We start from the raw sequence: 22,393 nt of genomic DNA, 5'->3' as shown, positions 1-22,393 counted from the left end.
AATTGTCTCCTTCACCCATTAGCTGTGGCCCCTCCCTTGGGACCTTCAGCTTCCCTTTAAGCCCTGGCCCCATCTCAGGCCAGTCAGGACCCCAAGCTTCTTTGCTTTAAGTAGGCATCCCTTGCAGTGGGCCCCTGGCCATTCTGACCCCTATCTGGGTCCTGGCCCATCATTGACCAGTCAGGTCCCTTGGATCAGATCTTGGCCTCCTGCCTGCACTCAGGGATCAGGATCCCCCATTCCCAGCTCATGTGCTTCATGAAGCATGCCTGGCCCCACGGGGTCACTCACCCCAGCAGGCTCAGGCATCCCATGTAGCTTACCTGGCCTTCCTTGGATTACATGGCTCAGATCACCCACCCAAACATGAGGGCTGGGGTTAAGGTGCCCCTACATGCCTTTCACCAGGGTGGTAACTGGCCTGGCATTTCCTGGGGGCACCTGCCAGGCCACCCAGGCCACCCACTCCCAGCAGGGTGCAGTTTTAGGTCATGCCCAGGGCCAGGAGCCTCCAAACCAACCCCTTAAGCTCCTGCCCTTACCACCAGGATGTTGCATTCAGCCTTACAACCAGGCAATGTTTCTGCCTGGCCTACTAGCAGCAAACTGCTCTATTTATATAGGCAGCCAGAGATCTAAAATGGCCACCGCAATCAAGCACCTGCTGGCTGCTTGGCTCAGCCCTTAAAGTGGCAGCCACCAACAGTGCCCTGCCACAAAGTGCCATCCTGCCCTACCTTGTGCTGTTTTCCATGTAACTTAGAGTGTTGATGAGCAGCTATGACTCATGCCACAGCTCATGAATGACTGGGGCCTCCTGAGACTTAGGGGGCACTATAGTGGCAAGTGGGGACTGCCCACAGATGCTGGCAGTAGTGTTGGCAGCAGGGGTGGGGGGTGGCAAGCAGCCACTGCCCACAGAAGCTGGTGACAGCTTTGGCAGTGGCCAGTCTCGGGGGGGCACATGCCCCCTCTGCCCCCCTTACACATGTCCTATGCCACTGCTGAAGTTCTACAGGGATGTTACACTAATGCAGAATAAGGTGAAATGAAGATTTACCCTGCTCTACTTGAGCCTTCTTTCCAAATATAATGAAGTAGAATAGACATTCCTATTTGTTTAAGTACATTTGTGTAAACTGTGATTATAGTGAGCCTCTGTTTACAATGAAGCTGTTCTTTGAAATTAAATGATGACACTGTCCACTGTCTGCAGTGAGAGTTCTCTCAGGTTAGGTGGGCTTTCTATCAAAGCCTTATGACAGGCATCCTTGGATATTATTTTCCATATATTCCATTTCTTATGGTCATTTTTCAAGGAAGCTGTTTTTACATCCAGTACTGATATATTTATGCCTAGGAGATAGGTAAAGGGCTTGTATTCTATTAACAAAAGCAAATAATTGCTGTAATTGTACATTTGACACAACCGTAGAAAGCTCAAACAAGCATCCAAAAATGTGCAGTGATGGCAGCCAAAGCATAAGCCTAGTAATGTCTTTAAATCTTTAAATCTCCATTTCTTCTGTTCACAACCTAAACACAGTGAGGCTGAGCGCAGGATGAACCTAGTGTAAACTTAAGAGGAGCAGTAAAATGAAAATCATTAAAGTCTTTCAAAGTCTCAGTGCAGTCTCCCTCAGATCAAGAACAATGAGTGTCTTACCCTTTTAATATCCTCTGGCCAGGAAGTTTCTCAACAGTAAGTCTGTCTTTGTGACCACAGTCTGGAAACTGGTGCAATTTCTAATGCTATGTAGCACGTCTTGTAGCCGCAAGCAAAGTAAGCCTCCTATAGATAATATGTACTCCATATTTATGGATAGGGGACATGGAGCTGAGACACATAAAAAGGAAATGACAGACAGGGAGAGAAATTTTGTTGGGATGCTTTATCTGCCCTAACCACCTCTGTGCCTTCCTCAAGGCTGCAAGTCCCTCTGGTGAATGTCCTTGGTCAAAAATTATTACAGTCAGAACCTAACCAAAAAAATCTATGATGCTGGCAGTATGAATAATATTTTTAATTAGCCATCTCTGGTTAAGAAAAACTCAGAGCCTTAGGACTGTGTGTATAAATCCAGATTTCTGAAATAAGAGCAGCCTTTTTCCTGGAATTTTCTTGTCTCCCTCAGCAGACTGGGTTACATAATCATTGGAGGGGATTTTTTCTTGTTTGTTCTTTTGTTTGGTGTGTTTTGCAGGGGGAGCCACTGAAATAAAAATTCCTTTGAAAATATTTAGGCTTAAGCTATGGTTGAGGGCAGCATTTGGCCTGCAGATTTTTAATTACCAGTGGTGACACAGAAAAAGGAAAGAGACATTGGGGGAGTTCCCATGAGGTAAAGTCAGGAGGAGAAGAGAATCAGGTCCCTTATCTGTCCTTTCCTAAGTCTGTAATGGACCAAGAAAGCTCATCACAAAATGAGATTTCCAGTAACCAGTTTCCATCTGCTCAAGGTGAAAATAACACAGGGATCAGGTTTTATCCAATTTAGATATGTCTGGTCCTTGGAACATGGCATTGCAAAAATGAAACTAGTGATGTGGGAGTAGTGGCATAAGGAACCAAGGAAATAATTTTGGACATCAAACTACGTTTATCAGTTTTAGATCTGTTTGTTTTGGATTGAGGTTTGCATCTGTTTTTCCTTCATCCCCTTGTAAATGTAAGAAGAATATATATAGGAAATATGTACAGCTCATTATCAGGAATACTCTTCTTGCTTCATAAAATTGTTTCTACTTCCTTCACAAATCCTATCTTGTGCTTCTGCAGACAGCTAGTCCAAACTTCTTCTATTTATGTTTTGCAAAGACTGTCAATAGAGCATGACTGCAACGCATGTTGGTTTAGATATATGTACTGCTATCCAAAGAAAACTGATCTGTTCCTGCCACATTCGTTTCCCTGCGGCTTTTGTCTTGAAAGAGCAGTAACAGCAGGAACCCTTTTCTATTTCTGATTCCTTAGGGCGTTGTTACATGGTACTTTTGGGTGGTTCCTGGAGCTCTTATCCCCTGGACGTCCATACATTAACGCCTTGAAGTGGTTTTAAATTCTTGTTATGGGGCACAAAGTTATGCCACTCCAGGGCAGAATTATCTCTGATCCACACACCACAGCTCCTGTTCCATTAAAATGTGGCCACTCCCCACAGATTTGCTATTGATCCTCCAGTATCCCAGGTTCTGTCACATCCCGCCATAGAGCTGGAATAGAAGCCTGTCCTGGCTCACTGGCCCTCTAGGGGCAACTCACAGCTATAGCTCCTAGTTCTCTGCCTATGCACCAGGCATCTAGTGACAAGTCGCAGCTGTGCCTTGGGGGATAGTCAGAGAAGGTTTCTAGACTAAAGGGGTGACAGCTCCAAACTCCAAGCTATCACTAATACTGCTCAACATTTGTGCAGCTTACAACATAAGGTGTAACAAGGCCCTTAGTGTTTTTCTTTTTTAGGTGTCTCATCTAAAGCATTCCAAAAGAAGGTAACTGTAGGTGCATAGAAATCTCTGCATTATAGCAACAGGACACATACTTTATTTGAATCTTGTCACCATTTTTCCAGAAGAAGAAAGAATATTATTTTTCCCTTTTAGGCTCTGATTCAGGAAGACATCCTTGTATGAGTCTATCCATTTGGTCAGTCAGTCTTAAATGCTTGCTTAAATGCTTTTTGTAATTTAGATGCTGCCTATTACAAAGCTTCAAGGAGACTGGAATTTGGTGACCTCCAAGTAGGTAATTTCTTTCTTGATCACCCACTGGAATTTCAAAGCCATCTTATAGATAAGTACAGTTTAGAGAAAAGAATATGCTGCATCAGAAATTGTAGATAAGAGTGTATTATGAAATCATCATATCGTTAATAACATTTAAATAAGATCGTTTTGAGGCAAGTCCTGCAGATGTAAGCTAGCGTTTAATGCAAAAAGCATTCCCACTATTTTCAATGTTACTATTCATTGTAGGAAGCACTTTGCATGGTGGTAAGTGTTTGCAAGATAGGGTCCTTAATTATTAATCCAAGAGTACAGAGATTGGGTCTAGTGAAGAATAAAGCTGTTAAACTGAATTGCATTTCCCATAACTATTTGGAAATGATTTAAAGTTTCTCCTATAACAGCTATAAATCTATCACAGTGGCTTTCAATTATTTATAAGTCTGAGAGACCACAGCTTGAGTGGTTTTTTTCATGTGGTTACACAGTGACACTTCCAAATATGACATTTCACGTCTAGGAAAATTGTTATAAGGGAACAGAAAACCATAAAGTTTTCTAGCACTAGATTTAGCAAAATATTGAAAGGGGGCATCAATAAAATATTTGCTAATATTATCTTTCTTACTGTTTCTTCAACTAAGCTTCCTTAGATGAAACCTGAGGGCTTCTGTCCTCCAGTACAGGACTTTCATTATTACATGTCTAATTAAATCATCATTTAGCTGCACATCAGTTAGGCTTTACATATTCACTCATAATTCTGTAAAATAAATCAAAATACTCCAGAATGTGGAGGAACTATATAAATGAAAGTTCCCTGTACATATGACATAATATTGACATTTATGCAGTTAGACAGTAATCAGTCCCACTTTATAAGCTGAGTTACTAATGAAAGATGAGCAAATGATAATTAGTGTTTAATAAATGACTAGTCAATTGTTATAGTTGGTTGTAGAGTCCAGCTGATCAAGAGGATCACTATATATCCATTTTGAAACATTTCTGTAACATACTTATAACAACTTTTAATCATTTCTTAAACCCTTAAAAATTAGTTATTTGTCATTAATATAAAGCATGACCTATATTAGTATTAATTAAAATTACAATAAATCATAAACCATTTTTTACTGTATAGCAAATCTTACACATGAAAAGTTTTTTAAGAAACCATCCGAAATTATTACCATATATGTACTTTACATAGTTATGATGCTTTGCCTTTGGGAGGCAGTTGTTCTTTGTCAATCCCTTAAGCACTTGCTGAAGTCAAGTTTCACCATATATTAAAGTAACATTCCTCTTAGCTTATATGTTTAATGTACGAAATAGATGGGACTATATTTTTAGAGCTTGTGGAGAATTTTCTTCAAAACATTGTTTTAACAGAAAATACAAGGAAATATCTTTTTTGCCAGTGATGTTTTTATTTTCTATAAGGAATACTGAAAAAAACCTGTTCCATTTCAGGTTTGTTTGACATTAATCTCTTCATCTGCCTGGGATGTCATGGTGTCCCCATAGGGGCTGTAGTTCCTCTGCCCCATGGCTTCTTTCTTCTAAGAACCAGGATCCATGACCAGTTTATATTTTCTAGGATACTCTGTAGTTTTTGCATTGCAGAAACTCAGCCAAAGGGAAATACTATAGCGAGAGATAAATATAACTAGGAAGCCCTCTCCTGGAAAAGAATGAAACACCTGAACTACATCTTTCATTAGATATGACAACAGCTTGAATGCCCATCAGGCTGTTCTGAAATGAGACCTGTTCTGAGATTTTTCTGAACCAAATGATTTAATTCCATTAAAAGTTTTGCTATTTTGAGTGTTCATCCCAAATGTTGAAGAATCTGAATTTCATGCATCATCTTTAATTATTACCATCAAGCCATATTTTGACATCTATAATCATATATAACAGCAACTTCTCAATGAATTTGTTCATGGAGTGAGGAACCTCTTTTCAGAAAACAGTGTCAGATCCATTATATGAATTTCTGCATTTAACCAATCAATACATTTGGGGTCCAGAAGGAATTTTACCCATGATCAGATTGGTACAGAATGTGGGGATTTTTGCCCTCTTCCTGGGATTTTTCAAGTGTATTTAACAACCTCCGCAGTGAGCAGGACATGAACCAACATTAACCCCCTACTTCACCTGTGAAGGTTAGGGTCCTATGCTTTGTAGCTGTGGGACAGGGTTGATTATGTCATTTTAGTAGTAAGTTAAACAAGGATTTGTATGGGATGCTATGGAAAGGGATGATCCAGCCTCTCACAAGAGGTTGGATTAGATGATCTCTAGAGGTCCCTTCCAGGTCTAGTTTTCTATGATTCTGTAAAAAACAGTTTTCCAGGAACTGATGTGATTCTTGGAAGCACTGTCTTTTCTCAGGGGCAAATATTTGAGGATGGTTATTGGAAATGTAATAGATACAAGAAAGTCAGAGTGTTATTTCTAGTTTAATGAGTTCTTTCATTGCTAATATAAGGTCAGTGGATTTATATTTTCAACTTAAAAGTTTAGAGAAGAAGAAGGATCAAGCTTCCTCTTCTGTTCTTTCTTTGTTCTATATTTTCTTTCAGGTAGGCAGTTCAAATCGGTTTAGCAGTTTTTATGCTGATCTATCTTTATCTTCTCTTTCTGTTTAGACAGTTAAATGTTAAATTGCTCTGCTACTAGTTAAAATAAGCCAGAGACAGCATTTTCTTCTGAAAATGAACTTTCACAAAGGCCTGCCTCTAAAATTAATTGATATAATATTCTTTGATCTTTTAGATGTTGTTGATGTGTGTATCACTTATCAAATAATGATAGGTCATGGGACTAAATTCTGGCTTTCAGAACCAAAGCCTGACTGAGAAGAGTGTGAAAGTATAGTGCCCAAGGGAGGAGGCATTTTGCTGTCAAAGGGCACAAGGATGTGTCTAAGGCACAAACAAGAGGAAAACATGTAGAAAAAAGGACTGTGCACACGTCAACTAATGTTGAATCTCTGGATTTTAGCAGATCCTAACTGTATGCCCTTCCAACCAATTCATATCTGTTTGGAATACTGATCTCCTGTGGCAATGCTCGGCTCCACAGACATTCCCATTACGCCTGCCTGAACTCAGTTGCGCAAGAGTAAAAGAGTTTCCTTCCATCCCCTTCCACTGTGCTTCCCTCACACAAAGTTTCACAGCAGTTAATAAAGGTAAAGCCCCGTTATCTGTTCAAATATAGAATTGGTCCAGAAGTAAATAGTTTTCCAGGGTTCAGTGCAAATCCATTTTAATACTGAAGTGCTTGAGATTCTTTGATCTCCCTGTTTCACAGAACCAAAAAATTTTCCAACTCTCCATTCAAATTTTGTTCTGGTTCTTTATTCTTTCTCTTATTTGCATGTAGCATTTATGTAATTTTTTGACCTTTTGTCTGCACTTTCTAAATATTATGAACCATAAGGATTTCATGGGCACAAATGGAAAGATAGTCTTCTGCTCACAGGTCATAATCTGAGGCATGGGACAATAGGGTCAATACCTAGATCTGCTACTGGTGTTCTGTATGTGATTTTGAATGAATAACTTTGCTTGTCTGTACATTCACTTATCCATCTTTAAAATGCAGAAGTCTTCTCCAGGAAAAAATGTTAGTGCTTGCAAAGTGTATTGTTGGAGGTGAGTTAATACCTTGACAGGTATATAAATAGATACTGATTCAATTTGATAATAATTCTATTAATATTCCTATTTATTGGTGCTGTTTTTTCAAGGCTTATCTCAGAAAATTGCTTGTCTTTTTCCCTTCTCTCTATCATTTTTTTTCAAGATGTTGGAGCATTTTTTGAAGAGGGGATGTGGCTCAGGTACAGTTTTCCATCCCCAGGGACCACTGCAAAAGACTTAGCCAGTCGAACTCTATTGAGCTCTACAGACCCTGAGGCTACTGTGCCAGACATCAGTTTGAATGCAGAGGAGCTAAGTTTCAGCTTCAGTACCACAAAATCCCCCTGTGTCCTCCTGTACATCAGTTCTTACACTCTGGACTACATGGCAGTGCTTGTCAAGCCATCTGGTAAGTAGTTGTTCTGGTTTTCACCATTGAAGGGAGAAATATATAAAATATAGCACACGATCAGCAAAGCCATAAGCTAATAAGAATATCCCTTCATCCCTACAATTGCAAAGTATGTACAAGGCCCAGTTCTTTACACCGGCAAAACTTGGTGTACCAAAATAGAAAGTCCGGCCCATAGGCTAGATTGGTAAGAAAAACCAAAGCAAATATAAACTACAGAGGTGATATCCCAAGATAAGGAAGAGGTCTTTAAAGTCCTGACTTTGGGTCAAAATGTGTTGTGCACAACATGTTTTTCTCTCCCCTTCACTTTTCATCATCAATTTCCCTAACAGGACTGGTCCAACTCCCATTGCAGTTAATGAAAATAAAATTTGAACCAATAGCCACAAATAGAAATACCTAAAAATACTACATTATAGAAACATAATTAAAGAGAGGCTTGTTGTAACAGCATCAATGAAGAAGCCAGAGTTTTTGGATTCTGTACCTGGCTCTGCCTCTGATTTGGTTAGTGACCTTGGGCAGGTCCCTAAATTTCATGTGCATCATGTTCCTTGCAGGAAACATGATGATAACATCCATCTCATAGAGGCAATTTGTGGTGGTTAATTGCTTATATGTTTATAGCTTTCTGATGCTCTCTGCTGTTGTTTACTTCTCTTCCCCTTTATAAAAATGAGTTTGTTATATAATGCAAATGAATGCAGTGAAAAATAAAACTGTGAGCCTGCAAGCACTTGGCACATGAGTTTGCTCCTGTTGTAAATTTCAGCCTTGGGGCGCATGTATTATTGTATTTCCTTCTTTACAAATTAACTAATCAGTACTTATTAATACTTTCAAACAAAAGATTAAATTGAAATATAGGATTAGAACAATATCAAGATTTTCAAGCTAGGTTTTCCTAAAGTGAGACTTCTAAACTGACTGTTAGGGTGAAGTTGCACGTTCCACCTAGACCCTACTAAGGCTATTTAAACCATGAGCATCTGTATGCTAAAGCTCATTATCTCATGCTAAGTGCCTTCAAAGTGTCTCAGAATTAACTCTGAGCCATAATAACCACTCAATTTAAGACTAACTCCAGTCTGGTCCATAGAGATAAAACAAGCATTTAGCTGTTCACCAGCATCCTAAGATTCACCACTCGTAGCCCCTTTCCCCTCCCCAAGCAGAGCAAGGATAGAGCCCACGTGTCATGGCTCCTAGCCATGCCCCTGCTTGCCAACCCTTAAGGCTAGGGACAGAAGTTACACATAAACTGGTTTAAGTGATCAGAAACTGGTTTAAACCTATAACAGAATTGAAATTCAATGCACATAAACCAGTTTCAAAGTGGCTGAAACTGGTTTAAAATAAACCTGGTTGAATGTAGTATCAGATTTAACTGATTCATGTCAAACCAGTTTATGAAACTTCTGGCCCAGACCCCTTCCTGGTTCAAGTTAAATCAGAGTCCCTCAGCATCCCAGCATTTTGCAGCCCTGGGCTGGGCTATGCTGTCTGCTCCCGAGAGCATGGCTGGCCCCACCCCTCTGTTCCTTAGCTGAAGCAGTGAGGGCTGGCACACTGGCCTCACTGGCTGGCTCACTGCCCTGCCCCAGGCAAACCCCTGCTGGGGTCTGGGGCCATGGAGGCAGGGGTTAAACTTCTCTGCCCCCAAGTACGGAGCTTCCCTGCCCTGCTTACTTAGTGCTGGCTGCGACCGTGGACTACAAATCCCAGGGGCACCTGGAAGCAGGAAGAGGAAGTGATGAGCAACCCTGCAGAGTCCTGCCACTGTGAGTCTAGACTGCAAATCCCAGGGACCTTGGGGGCAGCAAGAAGAGGAAGAAAACATACAGCCCATGCTGGCTATATGCCAGAGAGCTATGGCCTAGGGCCCCCCCGGCTTCTGGCTTGAGCCACTGCAGGCATGTGCCTGCATTTCCTGAAACAGAAGTGAATGTCTGTTCACTTGCTTATTGGTTAAATCTTTGCAGCTTAGACTAACCTGCAAAGACTGAATTAATTCAGCCTTGGGATTTTGTACTGTCTGTACTCAGCCCTAGTGGCACGTATGAGCTGTTGAGGCAAGAAACAATATTAACCCTTAATGTGTGACTGCTCACAGCATGTTCTAACTTTAACACTGCTTAACATTTCACAGATTTAGTATGGCCTAAGTATAATGTGTAACTTCACCATTAGGCACCTAAATATGTTGCCTAATTGTCGAAATTGTTAAGCTTCCAGAATCATCAGCAGGAAGCATTTCCAATGGAAGTGGCTGTTTGCTTAGCACTTCTGAAAATTAGGTCATCTATGTTCATGCTTAAAATACGAATTTAGTAGGAGACCTGATCAGAAAAACTGGAGTTCTGGAATTTTTTTGTTGAAATATATCAAACCCCCAAAAATATTGATTCAAAATGATACCTGATGGAACTTCAGATATTTTAGATTCCCATTCTCTTCAAATAGGCTGAACATTTTCACTAAACTTACTTCTTAGTGAGTAGAAGGATGTAGCATCCTGGACCTGGTGAATCGTGGGAGAAGTAATATGGCTAGAAAGCCCATAATGGGAGCAGAAGCTGCCCAGACTATATCTGCAGAAAGGTAGAGCAGTGCTACTTTTACTCAGAATATTTCAGTTTGGGGCCAAAACCTGAAAACAATATTCAAAAGACTATTGACGTTTTCTGTGAGAAAGAAGAACTTTATATAATCACCTGTTGTTTAGGGAAAAAAATCCAGTTATCCATCAAAAATAGTTTCACTGAAATTTTTTTGACCAGTTCTTACCAATCTACCTTGAGGTACCCATTTGTTAAATCTTTCTTTTTTTACATGTTTCTAAAGTCCTTGGAAACATCTCAGGTTACAGTCTTATCACCAATAAACAACAACTAATTAGGATCGTAAGAAAATCTCTAGTGTTTACATATAATAACAACACTAATCTGTTGTAATTCAGGTTTTATTGCAAAAGTATCATTCTTTTATTCATAGAAACCTTATTCCCCATGCCATATAAACCTTATTCCCTATGCTATTCTTTAACCTGAATGAATTTTATTGAGGCAAGAATGAATCTCAACAGTATGTGCATGCTTTGTGAGCTAACATTTGCAGCTCTTTTTCATAATGTTCCACAAATAACTCTGACTTGTTTGGTTGGGTTTTTTTATTTGAATTGTTTACAACTGCTGGGGGGGAGGGGTTTGGCTTTTTTTCTTTTTCTTTTTTTTTTTTTTTTTGGATGCTGGTTCTGTGTTATATTTTGTAAACTGGCACTTGCATTTTGTAAATGATTCATAGGCTTATAACTTTAAATTCTCCAACACTGGTTATTTTTTCTTTAAATTCTCCTGCAACAGAGCTCAACTCCATGGGTTATTTAGGGTGTTTATAGACATGCTATAAACCCAGGAGTGGGGAAGGGTGCCCTTTAATTAGAGTGACTCTAGAGTGGCTCTTGGAGTCACTCTAATTAAAGTGCCTGGAGTGTCATGTGTATCAGCATCCCTATGCTGAAAAATGGTAACAGGGGCACTTTAACTAAAATTCATCAAATGAACTCTAGTTAAAGCACCTCCACTGCCATTTTTCAGCACAGGGATGCTGATACATGAGACACTGGAGTCTGCTGGACCACAGTAATTACCATGCTCCAACAGACTCGATAAATTGAGTCTGCTCTGACGCATTGTAATTGCATTGTGTTGGAACAGCTTTGCTGCATGTCTGTAGATAGACACCTTTAAATTTTAATGGATGTTAGTCATCATATGTGAAAATGAATATAAAAACAAAAAGTGCCAGTGCATAAAGGTAAAAATAACTAAAATTTGGACACGTTTCTTTCAACAGGTAACCTACAGATTCGATACAACCTGGGAGGCACAAGAGAGCCATATAATATTGATGTAGACCACAGAAGCATGGCAAATGGACAGCCACACAGTGTTAATATCACACGGAATGAAAGGGACATAGTCCTGCAGGTAAATATATTAGGCCCACATAGTTGAGTAGTAGCAATAATAATTTGTTCTTCTGTGATCTCCTTCCATCTAATAATATCAATGCACATTGCAAACATAAAGTATGCTTGCTTAGGATTGAATCCTTGATCCCATTCTTATAAGCCAGTCACTGACTTATCCTTCCTTCTTGTTCTTCTAAGCATATTATTGCTTGAAAATCATATAATAAAATGCCTAGAGTGATTAAATTTGTGCTTTTTGGTGGATAAGAAAAGACCCTAACCTTGCTATCAAGCCCATCCTGCCCATCCATTTACATACCTGTGTAGATTCAGTTAAGTCAACTGAGCTATTCAGTGTTGTTAAGAACACACATAAATGGTTGTTTGATGGGGGTCTAAGTCAAAGGATATGGCTGAGGATCTAGAACTCAGGACTCCTTAATTCCAGTCGTTCTCGTTTTCTGCTTGGCTTTGGCAAGTACTTCACCTCTGGGTCTCACTTGACTAGTCTGTAAAATAAGCATACTGTATACATATTGAAGAGGAGATTGTGAGAAGCAATTAATGATTGTAGAGACCCTTCTCTTTGTTAAAATATATGTTAATTAGGTAGCTTCAATTTCATTCCCTAGTTATCACATGAATATTCAGTGTCATAAGTGAAGGGAGTGTATTACAAGGGTTTTATTAGTATGAGGTTCAGACGAATTCATTACTTGGACATGGTAATCCAAAAAAATCCAGTGTGCTGTCATTTTAAACAAAGGACAATAAATCCTTTAAACCACACCCCAGAATCATGCATTTTACAAACACCACATATTACAAAGAAGAAAAAAATTCTTAAGAATGTTTAAGAGTTATTCAAAAGTGTTACTGGTATTGTGTCTCAGGATCTGCCTTCATAGACAGGATCTTTTCAAGTTATGAGATCCAGGGAAGATGCATTTTAGATACCTTTAAAAACTGCATAAAATAGTTTTATGATATAGAATAATAGCACTGTTTTGTGAGGGATAGTAAAAAATACTTGCATGCCCACCAAAAAGGACATTTCTGGGTGTACTAACTACTTGTATTCACATAAAGTGGCTGGCCTACTTCCTCCAGCCTAAGAAGGTCTTGGCTGGATTCAAATCTCTTATTTGGGCAGACTTATTCCTAAATAAAATTTGGGCAAAACAACAAATGCAATGATCTCCCTGCCCACCTTTCATACCCAGAAAATCCTTCCCTGTTCCCCCTACTTAAGGGTCTATCACAGGAGGCTATCTTCCTCTGACAGTCTCCTTACAGATTCTTTCTTAGCCCATTTTAGGAAACAACTGACCAAATTTCTTTTGGGGCCTGATAATTGTACAGGGCTAGTCAAGACATTCTGTTACACATGGTTTTCTACTGTATAAAATCTGGTTACCCACCTGGCTATGCTGTTTAGAGTGGAACCTTGATCCAATAATTGATCTAAATCTGAATATTTCCTTTCTCTGTGTTTCAAATGTAAAAAATAAGGGAAATATTTCTGGTGGGGTTTGTAGGTAAGCTGTTAAAATGGTAGATATGTGAAGCTGGTCAGAGATTTATATTAGAAATAGTCCCACTAAAGATGAATTTAGAGATTGAGCCTAGTTTCAATATCAGCAGCATATTAGAAATGTTTTCTCACATGGTTCCAAAATTTACTTCTTGGGTATCAACATATAGCAGGGAGCTGGGTTCTGGCCCCACTACACTCGCCTCTGCTAGCAAGCCCAACCTGGAATTCTGGTGGCACAGTCACCACCATGGACATGGGTCCTTTAAACCAGCATCTCCCAGTTTGACAGGTGGGAAGTGTAATCCCAGAAGACCCCAGGAGTTCCAGGATGCTGGGAGAAAAAGGATGGTGGGAGGCAGAAGAAGAGAAGTCCCCTGGAAAGGAGAAAACTGGGAGCCATATCTTGAACCCAAGCAGAAGGAACTTCTGGAGGGGCTGGACATGTTCAAATCAGCAGGTCCAGATGCTCTCCACCCCAGGGTGCTGAGGGAGAGTCCTCAGTCCTCCCTGACCCTAGGCCTGGCAGAGTCTCTCCTGAGTCCATCCTGAATCCCAGTGGGGGAGATGCCCCAGTCCCTGCTCAGAAAAGTGGAGGCAAAGAATTTGTTTAAAAGGTCTGCTTTTTCATCTGGTGCAACCACCTGATTGCCAAGCATATCCCGCAGGGGCCCCACATTGCCAGGTGCCTTCTTTTTATTCCCTATGTATTTAAAAAAGGATGTTTTGTTGTCCTTGATCCTTGTTGCTAGCCCTAGTTCTGTCTCTGCCTTAGCCTTCCTAACAGCCTCCCTACAGACTCGAGCGATGGAAGTATAATCCTCTTTGGTGATAGCCCCTCCCTTCCACTGGATGTACGCCTCCTTTTTGGCTTTCAGGCATTCCTGAATGCCTTTGGTGAGCCAAGGGGGTTTTTGAGCACTCTTGCCCGCTTTGACTCACATTTGGACTGTTACCCCTTGGGCTTGGAGGATCGTCTCCTTAAGGAACGATCACTCATCTTGGACACCTAGTTCCCCTACTCTCCGGGACCTCAGTTCATCTCCTACCAATCTCTTCAACTCATTGAATTCAGCCCTCCTGAAGTCAAGGGCTACTGCCTTGCTGCAGGCCTTTGACACTCTATGCTGAATGGTGAATTCCAGTAGGCAATGATCACTATCGCCCAGGTGGTCGAGGACCTGGAGTCCCCTCACCAGGTTGTCACCTGTGGCCAGGACCAGGTCCAGCAGGGCATTCCCCTTGGTGGGACTGTGCTCCTGCTGGGTTAGGTGGAGGTCTTGTATCTCAGCAAGGAACCTACACGAGCAGTCAGACCTGGCTGACTGCTCCTCCCAGCAAATGTCCGGGTAGTTTAGATCAGCCATGATGACCACATCCCTTGACTTAACTGCACCCGTGAGCTGACCCAAGAATTCCTGGTTCAGCTCTTCCCCCTGGTTGGGTGGTCTGTAGTAGACCCCCACCGCTAAGTCCCTGTCCTCGTGACCCCATTGTATTCTGACTCAGAGCACTTTAGTCTGCCCCTCCTCTGACCCCATCCTGTTAGTTGAGGACGTGTATTGCTCTTTGATGTAGAGCACCACACTCCCACCTTTCCTCCCCATTCTGTCCCGTCTGTATAGTCTGTAGCCACTAATGTTTACTGCCCAATCATGGGTTGAATCCCACCAGGTTTCAGTGAGCCCTACTATGTCTGGTTTGTACTAGCTATCCGGAGGGCAAGTTCCTCCTGCTTATTCCCCATACTTTGAGCATTAGTGTAAAGGGCATTTAAGGCCTCCTATCAGTGCATGCACCCTCTCCCCCCCACACCAATTCCTAGGACTATCCAAACCCTTGTCACTTACCTGGGTACTTCTTGTGCTCATCACTTGTCTTGGCTGGGAAGTGTCCTTGTGTCCTCCTGTGGCCCCATTGTAACCTTGGAGTTGAAATTAAGAGAAGATGGACTTACTTGTTCAGGGTTCGATTCTGATATGGGAGGACTTGAGATGCTGTGAGTGAATAAGGATTGTGAATAATGTTGGTTGGACTGAGAGGCACCCTGATGTTTCCTGAACTGAGAGTGGGACAAAGAAGCCATTAAGCAGATCCCAAGTGTCCAGCATCACTAGCTTTTGTCTTAAGAGAAACTACCTATCAGTGCAGGGGTGGGCCGCTTATTATTTCAGGCAGAGGGCCACTTACCAAGTTTAGGCAAGCTGTCGAGGGCTGCATCAGTAGCCCTGCCCCTTAACAAGTGCCCCACCCCCTGGTCGCCATCTTGTGATCAGAACTCCTGCTCCCTAACCCCTGACCTTTGCCACCAGAAGGCCCTCCCCTTGCCCCCGAAAGTATTCCTTTCAGCAAGGGGGTTTGCCATCTCAGAACCAGAAAAATACCAAATTATATTATAAAAAATGAAACATCTACAACATTCATTAATTTGATTTAAAAAAATAATTTTGTCCTGATATACATGTGTTTGTGTAGTATACAGAGGTGATTGCACAATAGCTTAAAGTCTTACTCTTGTATACTGTGGGGGGAGGAGGGCATGGAGGGGTGGGTATAGGTTTGTGGGGGACTGTTGGTGTGTGGGCATGGGTGTGGGGGAGTGTGTGGGGCTGTGAATGTGAGGTGAGGGAGCATATGGGTGTGTGGATATGTGGGATGTGGGTAGATATAGGGTTTGTTGGGGGATGGTGGTTGGGATGTATAAGGGGGTGTGGGTGTGGGGGGCTGTATGTATGGGAGTGCAAGGAGAGGTGCATGTGTATGGTGGGGTGTGTGTGTGGGACTCACCCTATGAACACACACACACATACACACACACACTGAGTCTCTCCCTCCCTCATTGCTCTCTCTGTCTCTCTCTCCCTCCCTCATTGCAGGGACATGTGTACATGCACACACGCACACATACACATGCACACACACCCTCCCACACCTGGCCCTGGGGTACTGGTGCGGACCCCATGCTCCCGCGATCCAGTGATGCAGCTGGGGGCCGTGTGGTGCTTGAGAGGCCGGTGGGCAGGCAGGGAAGCAGGGAAAGCTGCATCAGGCAGAATCTTCCAGGTGAGATGGGGCTGGGGGCAGAGAAGGGCCAGGCTGGCCTTGCTACTGAGTCCTGCTGGCTTCCCCTGGGTCCTACTACCCTTAACTCTTATCATCTTTGAAAGGCAGCCAGGAGCAGATAAATATAAATTTTCTAAATTTTTAGGGGCCCTGCAGGCCAGATAGAATGGCCTGGTGGGCCAGACCCGGCCCAGATGCCATATTTTACCCACCCCAGTATCAGTTTATCTGGCCTCAGCCAAGATAGACCAGGAGTAAGTCATAGGCCAATCAAGTGAAGAAGGCTGAGAGAACAGACATTGAGACCCATAATTGTTAAGCACACCAGGAAAGTGACTATTATAGCGGGATACTTCCCGCCAACCCTTACTGCAGTCCCAAAGCCTCTGAGAGTGTCTCTGCCTCTCCTGGAGTGTGGGAAAAGGAGGAACAAGCTTTCCCCAGGAGTAGTTTCTTACCAGAAGAAGCACAGATGGCATGGTCTTGGGAATCCCCAGCTCCTGCACTTTATTAGCTTGTGCCAGCTCCAGCTGGGCTGGTATTTAGTGGACCATGTAATAAAGACATGCCCTGTCCTAGCTGGGGATAGACTCAGAGGAGTCTCAGCACCTACCTGCATTCAGTGATCTGACAACAGTGGTCCCATAACCTGCAACAGAAGAGCCAAGAGGTCCACAGTGCCCTGCTTGAAGGGAAAAGATGAACTGTGAGTTAATTTCACCATAGGGGGGGATACCCCTCAGGAACCCTTAGATAAGGGTGCCCCTTTGGACTTTGCTTAAGTGAAGTGATACAAAAGGAACTATAGGGCTGAGACCAGTTGGGTGCAGCATACCAAAGCCCCAAGGACTGAATTAAAAATAATCTATGCATAGAGTTATTATATCAACCAATCATGAGGACAGGAATACTCTGTATTCCAATGACAGACAACCTGAGTGAGATCTGTAAGATCTGGTTGGCCCAAGGATGGGGTGAAAGGGAAGGCAGAGCCTCAGGGAACAATTTAGAACCAAGAATGCCAGTGAAGCAAATCAAGGATCCTCCCTTTTTTATATCTACATCAAGACATGGCAGGCAAGATGGAGGGTGTACACCGTTAGCAACTACCAGGTCAAACCGTCAGACCCTAACAACTGGCAAGCAGGAGATCACTCCTCAAAGTGTAAGCGGCCAGTCTCAACACAGTACAGCCCCTTACAGTGATGGACCAGGATGTAAAGGAGCAAAGGAGCCCTGAAAAAGATCAACAATGAGAATTAGCAGAGGGAAAACCCACAGTGTGAACATTGTTTCTGTCCACAAGAATTCCAACAAAGTAGTGGCAGGTGAGAAATCAAAGGATAGGGCAGTGTTGAACCTGAGTTCAGGTGATCTATTAGCTGACCTGACAGCACCCTGTCACACAGTATGTGGTTCCCTATATATTCCTCGCTGTTTATTGTCCTCACATTGACGCAATATCTTTTGTGGCTTCCTATAAATTGATCTACTTCATCCTCTGGCTATTGTCCTGTTTCTTGCCTTTTTTGTTACTGGTTCTCTCTCCAATTGCCAAATTCTGCCAATATATCTCAGAATGAACCACAGAAAGCTGCTTCATACTGAGAACATGGAAAGAGTTCACTTCCTTGTATTAAGCTGGCTCCTTTTTCCTTCTGTGGTTTACAGTGTTTGGAAACCAGCACAGCAGGCCTCATGAATAAAATATAAAATGAGGAGGTCTCTTTGGGAAACAAACCGAAAGATGAAAGATGGAAGCTGTCACTGCATTATTTGGCAGAAGATCAAAATAGATACCTGACCATAAAAAAAATACTTAAAACAGCAGGGGAAAGCTTTGTCAGTGGATAACAGCATCATTTAGCTGAGGCTCACAATAGACTTTGCATTCAGCTCTGAATCAGAGTTACTGTAGCTTCACTGAAGCAGAATGCTTCAGAAAGTTGCCTTATGTTTGCAAAGAATCACAAACTCAGCAGCAGTGAATAATGTATTAGCAGCTCACCAGAATGTTTTGGTAGGGGGTGTTTATATTTATTACACAAACAAATGGTTGTCAAACAAAACTTGCAATTATTTTTCTTCTTGAAGTTAAATGCTTCTGCTTTGTTGGTGCATGCTGGTTCCTGTAAATGTGTATCTGATACAATCTGCTGAGCAGACAGTCAAGTGATGGGGTGTGAAAGCCCCCCCCCCCTTTTTTTCTATTTGAAAAATAATAATATAATAAGAGATGCCAGGTTTGCATTAACATGCCTAACTCTAGCCTGTGATGAGGTTGGTCCAGTTTTTTTTGTGTACTTTACATTAAGATTGTAATAGGGTAAGCTACCTATTGGGTTCTCTAAGTTTGGTTAGGGTGGTTCGAATGGGGAAGTTTTCTCTGCTGGGTTGATAGGTGTATAAAGCAAAACTGAATTAAGTGCTTGGAGAACAGATGCATCCAGGGCACCTGTAGTTATGGAACTACAGAGGCCAGCCAGCATTCATACAGAGGAAGATTAGAACAGGAGTGGCATGTGGTGGGGGAAACCCTGGAATCCTACCTTCACTGTACCCTGAAAAAGGATTTTTATTTGGCCTGGTTAATTCCCTAGAAAAGATTGACATTAATGCTTATGACCTATGTCCTGTCAATGAGAGAGCCCTGATGTAGATATTAATATTCCTAAAAAAAAAGAGGCACAGATTTGTTAAACGTGTAGCTCTAACACTGCTGCAGGAGCGTCTACCCTGAAACGCAGGATTTGGAAGGGGAAAGGAATTGAACCCTGTTTTCTGAGCATTTCTGAATGCTTGAAAATGTATCGCTGAGGTCGCTGTCTCACATGGGTCTTGAGTAATGCCTGACAGCTGTTAGTCACAAGGGTCTTGCCTGCCAGTAGTGCAGTTTCAGGAGTCAGTTTATGATTTTGATTAATTAACAATGGTATTGTTAAGGATTGCAGGAATAGTCAATAGGGTGGGTGCACAGTCCCAGGAATCACTTCCTTGGCTTGATTAGCCTAAAATGGCTTGTAGAGTAGAGTTTTATAATGGTAAGTTCCTCTGGCTAGGCTATTATCATTTAATTACCTACTGATCATCATACATATTCGCATTCACTCAAGGGACCAGCCTAATATAGCAGATTTTATCACTTTACGATTACAATTTCAGTGCAGTTTTTAACAATGGTCCAGGGTGTAACTTCATTCTACAGGGAGTACATTCCTTAAGGGTTTAAAAGTATAAAATATAAAATACAAAATGCCATGGTAAATATGAGACAGCTTACATATAAAAATGCACTGTGAGAAATATATAAAAATGCATTGTGAGGTAGTGAGGATCAAAAGTTACTGGGGACACTAAGTGAGTTAGGTTAGCAGCAGGATAGATTTACAATTGTTGAAGTGGATATTTTAGTTCTTTTGTTTTCTGTAGTGACACTGAGCTTAATTGATATGTAGATGTAGTTTCTAGATTTCTCCTACAGAAAGCCATTTCAGCTTTCTGGTTTGCTCTGAGTCTTGCCACATCCATGCAATGAGTGTACTAGGTCTCTGCCAATACTCAGAAGGAAAAAGAAATGCAAAAAATGGGGGGTGCAGGGAGAAAAGGGGCTTCTTAGAGCTTTCTTCCTCTAGATTGATTTGGGCAAAATATGGCCCGCAGAACATACTGGCCTGCCAGGTGACTGAATCTGGCTCTTGGCTACCCTACATGGGGCCATGCCCTGCCCACTTGCACTGGGGCAGCCTGCGCCAGGCTCCCACTGGCATCTGCTGGCCTGGGCCTCGGCCAGTGAACAGCTTCTACTGGGGCTGTTCCTGATGTGGCTGCAGCTGGGTGTAACTCTGTGCCCCACATCTCCAGAAGCAGTTCCTGCTGTTGATCTTGCTCCTGCTATGCCATGCTGCACTGTTCCGCGCCATGCTGGGCACACGGTTTCATCCCAGTGGTTCCTATCCCAGGTCACAAGGCTGTGGCTTCAGCTCCCGGCTGCCAGATCTGGAGCCAGAGCCCTGGCACTCTGCATGAGACTGAGCCCCACTCACTCATGCTGGGGCAGCCTGTACCCTGCTCCTGCTGGTGCCTGCAGCCTGGCTAGGAGCTGCTCTGCACCCCATGCCTCCAGTACCAGAATCTAGAGCTAGACCCCCCACATGCCTGCTGGGAGTGGCACAGTACAGTGCAGCAGGAGCAAGAGGAGGTGCTGCTGCTGGAAGTGGGGGCTACAGAGCAGCACCCAACTGGCTGCACCCACACTGGGAATAGCCCACTGGAAGCTGCAGGCACACAGCAGTCCAGCTCCAGATCCTGGAACTGGAGGTCAGGGGCACAGAGCAGCTCCCAGCCAAGCTGCGGGCACTGACAGGAGCATGGCATGGGTTGCTCTGGTGTGAGCAAGTGGGGCTTGACCCCATGAAGAGCACCACAAGGGAAACATGGACCACACTGCCTGGGGAGCTCTCCTGCATGCCACCCCGCCCCCTTCCCCTCACCCACAACAGTCTCCCAGGACTTAGCACCAGGAAGCCCCCACTCCACACAGGTACACCCGCCCCCCTTCCGCCATACCCCAGAGGGCAGGGGTATGTGATCCCAGCCTCTCCTGCCCCTCCCAATCCACTCCTAAACACTGCTTCTGCCCACCCACAACCCCATAGGGAGTTTGGTGAGTTGTTGTGTGCATGTTGCGGGGAGAGGGTTGCTGGCCCAGCCCATGACAGTTGATCAAAATTCCCTCTGTGGCCCTTGGTGTTACCAGATTTGCCCATCACTTTGGGGTGTGCTCATTTATTAGGGATACATTTCTAGGGTCTTGGTAATTCTATCAATGTGCTGCTTGTGTTACCTGTGTTTCTATACAGAGCTGTATATCTCCCTTCTGCAAGTCCTCACCCCCAATGGAGCTATCTACCAATCTACCAGATCTACCAATCTAGTCTCTTTTTATGACCAGGTTACGAAACGCCTGGACACAGGAGGAGGGGTGGATGTCGTATACTTAGACTTCAGGAAGGCCTTCGATACGGTATCCCACCCCATACTGGTGAACAAGTTAAGAGGCTGTGACTTGGATGACTACACAGTCCGGTGGGTGGCTAATTGGCTGGAGGGTCGCATCCAGAGAGTCGTGGTGGATGGGTCGGCTTCGACCTGGAAGGGTGTGGGCAGTGGGGTCCCGCAGGGCTCGGTCCTTGGACTGATACTCTTTAATGTCTTCATCAGCGACTTGGACGAGGGAGTGAAATGTACCCTGTCCAAGTTTGCAGATGACACAAAGCTATGGGGAGAAGTGGACATGCCGGAGGGCAGGGAACAGCTGCAAGCAGACCTGGACAGGTTGGACAAGTGGGCAGAAAACAACAGAATGCAGTTCAACAAGGAGAAATGCAAAGTGCTGCACCTAGGGAGGAAAAATGTCCAGCACACCTACAGCCTAGGGAATGACCTGCTGGGTGGCACGGAAGTGGAAAGGGATCTTGGAGTCCTAGTGGACTCTAAGATGAACATGAGACGGCAGTGTGACGAAGCCATCAGAAAAGCCAATGGCACTTTATCATGCATCAGCAGATGCATGACGAATAGGTCCAAGGAGGTGATACTTCTCCTCTATCGGGCGCTGGTCAGACTGCAGTTGGAGTACTGCGTGCAATTCTGGGCGCCACAATTCAAGAGGGATGCGGATAACCTGGAGAGGGTCCAGAGAAGGGCCACTCATATGGTTAAGGGCCTGCAGACCAAGCCCTATGAGGAGAGACTAGAGAAACTGGACCTTTTCAGCCTCCGCAAGAGAAGGTTGAGAGGCGACCTTGTGGCTGCCTATAAGTTCATCACGGGGGCACAGAAGGGAATTGGTGAGGATTTATTCACCAAGGTGCCCCCAGGGGTTACAAGAAATAATGGCCACAAGCTAGCAGAGAGCAGATTTAGATTGGACATTAGGAGGAACTTCTTCACAGTTCGAGTGGCCAAGGTCTGCAACGGGCTCCCAAGGGAGGTGGTGCTCTCCCCTACCCTGGGGGTCTTCA

At 43.3% G+C, this 22,393-nt stretch overlaps 1 protein-coding gene across 1 annotated transcript in view; it reads left to right on the top strand.

Moving 5' to 3' along the window:
• The window catches only part of CNTNAP2 (contactin associated protein 2), a 1,295,029-nt gene that overhangs the window by 1,135,392 nt on the left and 137,244 nt on the right, over positions 1 to 22,393 (top strand). Inside the window, exons 19-20 of the mRNA XM_059729349.1 lie at positions 7,549 to 7,794; positions 11,656 to 11,789. Coding sequence (XP_059585332.1) covers positions 7,549 to 7,794; positions 11,656 to 11,789 — 380 coding nt within the window. The remainder of the gene's footprint in view (positions 1 to 7,548; positions 7,795 to 11,655; positions 11,790 to 22,393) is intronic.

This window comes from Alligator mississippiensis, chromosome 5 (genome assembly GCF_030867095.1).
Source record: "Alligator mississippiensis isolate rAllMis1 chromosome 5, rAllMis1, whole genome shotgun sequence".
In the NCBI taxonomy this organism is placed as follows: Eukaryota; Metazoa; Chordata; order Crocodylia; family Alligatoridae; genus Alligator; species Alligator mississippiensis.
This window is presented reverse-complemented; position numbering and strand designations above follow the sequence as displayed.